The sequence below is a fragment of the Carassius gibelio genome, chromosome A10 (assembly GCF_023724105.1).
Source record: "Carassius gibelio isolate Cgi1373 ecotype wild population from Czech Republic chromosome A10, carGib1.2-hapl.c, whole genome shotgun sequence".
Taxonomy (NCBI): Eukaryota; Metazoa; Chordata; class Actinopteri; order Cypriniformes; family Cyprinidae; genus Carassius; species Carassius gibelio.
Window position 1 is genome coordinate 5926006 of NC_068380.1, and position 10045 is coordinate 5936050.

At 41.9% G+C, this 10045-nt stretch overlaps 1 protein-coding gene across 1 annotated transcript; it reads left to right on the forward strand.

The window, feature by feature from the left end:
- The first annotated feature begins 3235 nt into the window (after positions 1-3235).
- Positions 3236-4985, forward strand: LOC128020939 (trace amine-associated receptor 13c-like). Its single transcript, XM_052607761.1, has 2 exons — positions 3236-4117; positions 4848-4985. Exons 1-2 carry the CDS (start codon positions 3251-3253, stop codon positions 4983-4985), a joined length of 1005 nt encoding a protein of 334 aa, XP_052463721.1. The 5' UTR covers positions 3236-3250.
- Positions 4986-10045: the final 5060 nt, after the last annotated feature.

Below are 10045 nucleotides of genomic sequence, written 5' to 3' on the forward strand. Positions count from 1 at the left end.
AGAAATCCTGTCGGAGATGATTTCTCTTGGTAGGTTGCCTAAAGAATCTGTACCACCTGCACGTGAGTTTGATCCTGAGGTGGCACTAAAATTAAAAGAATTAGACTTGCAAATTAAGCGTCAAGAACATGAGACACGTTTGCTAGGGTTACGTGAACTAGAACTTGTTCGTTTAACGAAGCAGGAGGAACGTGCGCAGCCTGTTGTTGAGCCACAGGGGGGCCATGGGTTAAGTCAGTTTGATCCTACTCGTTACATGAAGCTCGTTCCCCAGTTTAGGGAAACGGAAGTAGATGCCTACTTTACAGCTTTTGAGAGGGTAGCTGGAAAACTGTGCTGGCCTAAAGATATGTGGGCGGTGATGTTACAGAGTAGCTTCGTGGGCAAAGCACAAGAGGTTTGCTCTGCTTTGCCCATTGAAGACTCTCTTGATTACGATGAAGTCAAAACAGCGGTTCTTAGAGCGTATGAACTCGTGCCAGAGGTGTACAGGCAGAAGTTCAGAAGTCATACGAAGACGTCTAGACAGACCTTTGTAGAATTCGCGCATGATAAAAAGGCAATGTTAGAGAAGTGGTGTATTGCGTCGGATGCTACAACGTTTGAACGCCTACAGGAATTAATATTATTGGAGGACTTCAAGGGTTGCCTCCCTGAAAATTTGGTGTTACATCTAAATGAACAGAAGGTTTCTACTTTGTCTGAAGCTGCAGTATTTGCTGATGAGTACGTGTTGACTCACCGTACTGTTTTTGCCTCGCCCTGTCCTAGTCAAAACATTAGAGCGTATACTGAGCGGAATTCTGCAGGTGTGCGTTCCCCAAAGTCTGATTCTCGTGCGAGAGTGCCTGGGGGAAGTATGTTTAGGCCCACCGATTCAAAACGCGCGTGCTTCTTCTGTCTTGATCCCAGTCATTTAATTGCAGACTGCAAGGCGTGGAAGCAAAAGAATGTGGCTGCTAAAGCTAAAGGAGTTGCACATTTAGTACTTGAACCACAGGTAGGAATGGCTGAGACTTTTTCACCTGGAACGGAGTTGTTTAAACCTTTCCTGATGAATGGTTCAGTTTCTATTTCTCCCGGAGACACGGCAAAACCTATTTCCATTCTGCGCGACACTGGTGCCGCCCACTCGTTTATTCTTGAAAACGTACTTCCACTATCTGCAGACACTTACACAGGGACTGATATATTGGTCCGTGGAATTGAGCTAGGGTGCATTAAAGTTCCTGTTCATTCTGTGTTCCTGAAGTCCGAGCTAGTCACTAGCTTAGTAAAAGTGGGAGTATGTGTTAAGCTACCAGTTGAAGGTGTCAATTTCATCTTAGGGAACGATCTGGCCGGAGGCAATGTTTTCCCTTTTCCGTTAGTGTCTGAGTGTCCTACGAGAGATTCAGATGTGCTGGCTGTTTCTCCTCCTTTATTTCCAGCGTGTGCGGTAACGCGTGCACAGTCACAAAAATTTGCAGACACCGTTGATCTGTCTGACTCTTTTCTACTAAGTTCGAAACCAACAGAGTTGTCGTTGTCGGTGAATGACAATGTGTTTGAGACAAGCTCTGATGAGTGTAATCAAAGGCAAACTGCTACTATAGGACGAAAGCAGCTTAGTGCCGCACAAAAGTCAGACTCTACTTTGTCGCGCTGTATTGAATCCGCCGTAAAGTCCAAAGATGAACTCGCTCATGTGAGGATGGGATATTATTGGGACGGGGAGGTATTAAGGCGCAAGTGGCTTCCAATATCTGGGGACAAGACTGACTTAGACCATGCCGACCAAATTGTTGTGCCAACCTGTTATCGTCCTGTAGTGCTCGAATTGGCTCACGATCACCAAATGGCAGGCCACTTTGGAGTCAATAAAACCTATAAGCGTGTTACAAAATATTTTTACTGGCCCAGAATAAAAGCCTGTGTCGTGAAATATTGCCGGTCCTGTCATGCGTGTCAGATTGCAGGAAAACCTAACCAGATTGTGCGCCCTGTGCCCCTACACCCAATTCCTGTGGTGGGGGAGCCGTTCGAAAGATTAATACTAGACTGTGTTGGCCCGCTCCCGAAATCGAAAAGCGGGCATCAGTATGTTCTCACGCTGATGTATGCAACCACTCGGTTTCCCGAGGCGGTCCCTCTTCGTAATATAAAAGCAAAGACTATTGCGAAAGAACTAATCAAATTCTGCTCTCTTTTTGGCTTACCTCGAGTAATTCAAACAGACCGTGGAACTAACTGTACATCGAAGCTTTTCAAGCAGGTGCTAAATAGAATTTCGGTGTCGCATCAGATGTCCAGTGCCTATCATCCGCAGTCTCAGGGAGCGTTGGAGCGGTTCCATCAAACGCTCAAAACCATGTTGCGTATCTACTGCGTTGAGGAGGGAAAAGACTGGGCTGACAGTTTGCCCTTGCTACTTTTCGCTGTACGAGAAACCGTGCAAGACTCTCTAGGCTTCAGCCCAGCGCAGTTAGTGTTTGGACACTCCATTCGTGGCCCCCTCAGGCTTCTTAGTGAGCAAATGCTTGAGGAAGAGGTTGCACTTGTGCCAGTGGCTGAGTATGTTGATACTCTCCGTAAGAGGTTGAACCGCGCTTGTGTTCTCGCCAAGTCTAATCTAGCAGGTTCACAGGGGACTCCTAATTGTGAACGTGCTTTCTCTGGAACGAAAGACCTTTTGTGTAATGCCCCAGTCCTGGCCGCCCCTGACTTTGAATGGCCTTTCCAACTTGAGGTCGACGCGAGTATGGTAGGGGCAGGAGCTGTTCTTCTGCAGACGTCAGAAATGAACATCAAGAAACCTGTGTGTTATTTCTCGAAAAAGTTTAATCGCTGTCAATACAAGTATAGCACTATTGAAAAAGAGGCTCTCGCATTATTAATGGCATTGAAACATTTCGAGGTTTATCTGGGTGGGTCCACGTTCCCTGTCAAAGTTTTTACGGACCATAATCCATTGTTTTTTCTCAATCGCATGTACAATTCAAACCAACGCTTAATGCGTTGGTCCCTTGCTCTTCAGGAGTTTAATTTGGAGATTGTCCATAAGCGCGGTACTGAAAATCTGATTGCTGATGCGCTATCCAGAGCGCACACTGCTGAAAATGCAGAGTAAGATAAAAGATCAATGTGATGTGGCCATTAATCTTTTGAGGGGAGGAGTGTTAGATGGGTTGGTCAGTCTGATCCAGACACTGTATAAATAAAAGGACAGTAAGGAGAGCAGAACAAACTCCAAACAGGAGAAGACTCACACATGGCCTATGAGACCGAGGATCATGAGATTCAATACTGCTTTCCTGCCATCAACTCATCATGTATCAAGGGAAAACGCTCCAGACATGAATACAATATAATGTATGTGTTTGTATCAGTACTGTCAGCATGGACTATGTTTCTGAACCTGCTAGTAATCATCTCCATCTCTCACTTCAAGAAGCTTCACACTCCAACCAACCTGCTCATTCTCTCTCTGGCTGTGGCTGACATGCTTGTCGGGCTTGTGATGCCCATAGAGGCCACAAGGCTGATTGAGATGTGTTGGTACTTTGGAGACACTTTTTGTGGACTCTATTCTATATTTATGTGTATGCTTCTCACAGCATCTCTTAGTAATTTAGTTTTAATTGCTGTTGATCGTTATGTGGCTGTTTGTCACCCTTTACTGTACCTACAGAAAATAACCATTACTAAAACATTAATAAGCATCTGTCTGAGCTGGGTTTGTATCTCAGCTTATAACAGTGCCTTTATAATTACTAACGGTTATTTTGAAATGTTACACAAAACAAACATGTGTTATGGAGAGTGTTCTGTTTTGGTCGGTTTTGCTTGGAGAGTCACTGATCTGTTCATGTCTTTTATTTTTCCTTGTATCCTGATCATATCTTTATATTTGAGAATTTTCTATGTTGTACATCAGCAAGTGAAAGTTATAAACACCCTGATAAAGGGTGGCAAATGCATAAATGAAGGTTCAGTGAGAAGGAAATCAGAGAGCAATGCTGCTCTGACATTAGGAATCATTGTCACAGTTTATCTGCTTTGTTGGATTCCGTACTATATCTGTTTCATATCAGCAGTTTCTTCCACAACCGTAAATGTTTTGACATGGGTCTTGTTTATTAAGGCGAGACACTGCAGGTGAATAGGGAAAAAAAAAAAACTAATAGTTATCACCTTACTTACCCAGTTGATTGATTACCTTGATTATTGCAAAGATTTTTTGTATTATAAGTTTTCAAAAATGTTATGTTTAAATATGCAAATGAGGCATTATTTAATGAAATATGTGCTAATTTGCATAAATTTGTAGTGCAAAAATCTGAACACTAGATGAAGTCAGTTTCAAATTTTTTGTTTAATTTTTTTGACATATTAGAGTCAAATGATTTTACAGAGGGAATTCTGGTTATCTTTTTTTGTCACTCCATAATTCAGAAAATACTTTGAACAGCCAGAAAACAATATATTTTCACAATTTTGGTGGAAATAAAATGTTGTATATAATCCAGGAAAATATATATGAACAAATCCCTCTGTAAAAACCTTCAGAATATAGACAGGAATAAAAATGTCAAGTTTGGTGTGTGTAAGTGCTACTGAAGTGGAGATTTATGGCTCAGTGTTGAAGAAAAAACTCATTTTGAGAAAACGGCCTTTAAAAATATGTTTTGTAATTGAAATCTATTGACACAAACAGATAAAGTGCTATAAAAGAAACACTTAACAGTGTCTTTTAGATGTTTTCCTTCCACTAATTTGAAAAAGCACTTTATGAAAAACCAAAAAGCCCAAAATCTCAAAATTGACAGGTGCTTGAAAAAACAGTGTTTTTGCCTGCAGTGTCTCACCTTAACTCAGGTCTGAATCCTATGGTCTATGCTTTATTTTATCCCTGGTTTAAAAAGACAGTTAAACTCATCTTAACTCTGAAAATATTTCAGGCAGCATCCTCTATGGTCAATATTTTTACAGAACATCAATTATAAGTAAACTGATAAAGCCATCATTCTGCAAACAATTTCACAAATACTGCAATTAGCATAAAGCCATAACGGTAGATAATTATAATAGTTATAATTTACACTACATGTATTTTAATTTTATTTAATTTGTTTCATTGAGTATCATTTTATAATTATACTCTCTTTAAATACAGGTTTCATCTGAATTTAAAAATTAAGCAAACTTATTTTCACATAGTAAGTTTAAGTGACAAAATGTTCAGTTGTGTTGCAGTAGCTTATTAAGAAAAGTTGAGCCAGAATTATCAATCTTGTATCAGTCATGCTGAATCTGTGTTGATATAAATCAAAGACACAATGACAAAGAGGACAGTCATATAGGACTATGTGTGTATCATATGGGTCATATGTATATGGGTCATATGTATTATCATGGTGGTTTATCACAAAGTGAATAAGTAAAATGGCTTAAAGCACACTCAGATTAAAACATCTGAAATAAAGTTACTTCAGATTAATTCAAAAGGGATTTAAAAAGGTTGGAGCTACACAAAGGTAAAGCCTAACAATAAAAATATTAAATATGCTTTTTTTTAATTCAAACTTTTCATAAGTTGAAGTAATGTTTATTGTTCAATATAAACTGATTTGAATAAATACTGTAACAGCTGAACATCACCTCATGTAGGCCATTTTTTTATGATCCAAACAAAATGCTCAAAAAGCTCACACACTTCTCCTTTTATTTATTATTTAAATGTTGTACACCACCTTTTGATTAATTTAGTGGATTGATTAATTGATATATTAAATTGTTAAATAATTCTTATATCACTAGGTGAAATTACATGGACACTTTTTGCTTCCATCGGAATGAATTCATTCTGATTGACGAATCCGAACGTAGTGTTTACATGAACGCTAAATAAAGTGATCGGGTTGATATGTACATTTATAAGTCACAAGCTTCTGATCAGATTTACTCTTTTGACATGCGTACACTGCATGAATATACAGAGTTTCCTGCTTTTTTCACATACTGTTTTAAAAAGCACACATGATATTTAGATATTTATCTACTTCGGGTCCTAATTAGGCGATGAGCAGCACATGAACTGTTGTGCTGCTTAACGTTACGTGATTAAAAAAAAAGTAGAAAAGTGCCCCTTCCTGCACACCCAAAACCAATCATCTGTTGAAAAGAATCTTTAACAAGGACTGGTGGGACGTGGTCCTGTTCCACATAAAATGGAAGGACACTTATTTATGACACTATATATAGGAAGAACAGCTCATTCCACGCGTCATACATCATTACGCTATTTCTACATCACTGTGCATGCGCGTGCACAAAACTACTTTCCAGTTTTGGTTTTCAATCCGATCAAGTGTTTACATGTCCTCTCGCTCGGATTACAAGAGGAATAAATCACTTCTTAGAATCCGATCAAAATTTTAGTCTGAGCTTGTCAATTCAATGATTGATGTATTTACATGTAAATTTTTTATTCTGATTGTGCTTCTTGTCCTATTACAATCAGATCACTGAGGTCCGTGTAGAAAGCATCAGTCTGCTGTGTGTGTTTGCCATTGTTTATTTGTTTTTTACCTTTAATAATTTTATGTTAAATTTTTGTACAATCATCTTGGCCAGGACTCCCTGGAAGAAGATTTTTTTTTAAATCACTATTGTGCTTTAATATGCACTTCAGATTATATATATTTCACTAGCTCATGCTTACATATAATTAGCTGAGGTATGGTATGCGTATTTTGCGTACTTTCCGGGGAAGGGCTCCAAGCTCGGGAATGGTCCCCATCTATTTATAAAGTGAACTCAAAGTGAGGAGATGGGGTGGAGGAGGGATTCTGAAAAACCGTCAATGGATAGAAGTAAGTCAGCGATATTTATACTATGGGATTGATTACTTGATTAAGGTCCACCTGTGTCGATTAGGCTAAGTATCTGACGCGCTCCTCCCGAATCTTGTTAATAAAAACATAATTTCACTAGTTCACACTTACATATAATTAGCTGAGGTATGGTAGTGAACTACGTGGTTGTAGACGGACGGTGAGCCCTACCGGCTGATGAGGAGGAGCAGCATGGTTGTGGTGCCCGACCGGGAGGACCCTACTGGCTGATAGCCCCTGCTATTCAGAGGGCGAAGGGCCTAATCCTGACCGAGAGGGCCCATGAAGCTTCCGACAGGAGATTGAGACTCAGGATGATGGACGTCTGGGTCCTCTCGGATTGGCAGATAAAAATCTTTGGGCTGGCCGACAAGGAGGACTCTGGCGACATCCGAAGGGAGATCCCATGGCATCGGATGGATGAGACTCGCTTGCGGCCGGCAAGTATAGGCCCAACCAGGAGAACTCTCGCGAGACGTCTGAAGGGAGCGCACGCATCAGACGGGTAAGCCTCACCGGAAGGGGAGAGTGGAAAGGAAAACCCGACTGGGAGGACTCTCGCGGCATCCGATGGGGGATTTAACTCAGAGCATCGAACGGGCAAGCCTCGCCAGGCGGGGTTAAAAGATGGGAGGATAGCAGAGAGTTTTTTTTTTGTTTGTTTGTTTTTTTTTTGCAGGATTTGACAAGAGGTCGAGACTCGTAGCGTCGGAGGGTTAAGCCTCCCCTAAAGGTAAGTTGCGTGGCCGAGAGACTCTTACCGACGTCCGACGGGAGCACACGCATCGAACGGGTTAAGTCTCACCGACTGTAGAGTGGAAAGGTAAAGGTTGTCTGTCCAGGAGGCTCTCGCTGGTGTCCGAAGGGAGCACACGCATCGAACGGGTGAGCCTCGCTGACCATAGAAAAGGAAAAGGTAAGGTTGTCTAACCGGGAGGCTCTTGCCGGCTTCCGAAGGGAGCACACGCATCGAATGGGTAAGCCTATCCAGATGTGAGACAGAAAAGGTAACATTAAGTGGCCAGGAGGCTCTCAACAGCATCCAACGGGGACTTCCTGTTCCCGGAAACAACTGGGTAAGCCTCGCAGGCCATAGGATGGAAAAGGTAATTTTGTGTGGCCGTGAGGCTCTCGTCGATGGCTTATGGGAGTTTGCTACTCACGGCATGAGATGGGTAAGCCTCGACGACCATAGGAAGGAAGGAGGGTTTGTTTGTGTGTTTGGTACTTGCAGCATCAGACGGCTTGCTTATTGGGTAGATCGGTTTCGCGGCCTAGACCACGTGTAATGGTAGTGGTTGACTGGCCAGGAGGCTCTCGCCAGCATCCGATGGGAGCACTCGCATAGAAAGGGGAAGCCTCACTGGCCAAAGGATGGAAAAGGTCAGGTTGTCTAGCCGGGAGGCTCTGACTGACGCCCGATAGGAGCTTAGCTGAGCTTTCTAAAGAATAATTGTTTAGAAAATCCAATGAGTTGCTTCCGATAACGAGTCAGAAAAATTTTGGTGCAGTCATTGTATTCGAAATTAAATGTGCAAAAATAAATTGAATTTCCTGTGCCAGTGTACCCCAAATAGGTGCCATGAATCAGCGATTTGGTCATTGTAAAATCGTCATATTGTCAGCACATGAGATCGATGGTACATATCGACGATGTAATCGTGCATGGGTGGAGTAAGAGAAAGATTCTTTATTCTTGTCTGAGCTTACTATTTGCCATTTTAACCATGCAGGTGCACGAAAAAGCCTATGGAATCACCAATAATTGAAAAATATACTTTCGGACGTACTGATAAACTGGCATTAAATATAAAATACTATATTTAAAACAGCTAGTTCATGTAGTCGGCACTACTGTCATCTCGCTTGTCCTGTGAATTTTTTTTTTTTTTTTTTTGCATCTGCACACAGAAGTTATCAGTCTAAATGTTCTGTAAAATCAGTCAATGGTGCAAAAACAATAGTAGATTTCATTTAAAGTCCAACGATTTAACCCTAATATGGATGTAAACGAACGCCTTAATTATAAGGTATTCAAGAACAGGTAAGTTCATATATTTGGAGTGACTTCGGTTGAACTGATGCCTTGGTCATATGCGCTCTGGACCACGTGCCTCACGATGGGACCGACGCACTGCCCCCGAAACAAGAATGAGATGCCTTCTAACGTAACTGTGGCATTAAACTTAGTTAGTGAGAGCTCGTTTAAAATATGGCACGTATCGGATTACCTATTAAAGTACGATGTAATACCTTATATCTGCAAACGATGTATGTCTATTTGTGAATGGAGACTTCTTCGCCACCTACTGGCTCACATCATCCTTTGAGAGCACAGGCAAACGTGAAATGCATTGCTGAGATGGGATAACGGAGCGGTTTGATAGCTGAAGTATGGTAGGCCGCCTAATAATGATAATAAAAAACGTTGATTGGAGAATGAGCCTAATATCGTCTTGGTTATCATTGATACATTATACTATCACCGTAACCTAAGATGCATGGCATACTTTTTAAGCGGAGGTGATGTGTTTTTTTTTTTTGTTTTTTTTTTTGCGTGGGAGCAGACACTGCTGCGGCAGTGAGGAGATACGGGAAAGTCTCCTGCGGGAGCATACACTGCTGCAGCAGTGAGGAGATACAGGAAAGGCTCCTGCAGAGTAGCCACTGCTGTGGCAGTGAGGAGATACAGGAAAGGCTCCTGCGGGAGCAGACACTGCAGCAGCAGTGGGGAGACGCGGAAAACAGAGAAGTAAAGGGGAGGATGGGAAGAGGAGGAGAGATAACTGCTTGGGCCACCTGCAGAGCTTGCTTCGGCTGCTATAGATGTTGGCTGCGGGAAGAGTAAAAAGGGTATATTTTTAAGTGATATTTGATGGGGCAAGCTAAAAATGAATGGGTAGCCTACTTTGTTGCCAGCTTAGCAATTGGTTGCCTGGTTTGACAATTCCTCAAGCCTTGCCCACATTATTATGTTTCTGTTGGAAAAGCATCTTTCCTCTCATTTGGCCTCCGGCCTTTTTAGACGGTCTCCAGAGCAGATACGTTTGGAATGCTGTTTTTAGAGTTGGGTCCGAGTCCACCTTTGTCGAGTACGAGTCAAGACCAAGTCCACAAACATCGAGTCCAAGTCCGAGTCCGAGTCCAAAAGGGTCCGAGTTGGACTCAAG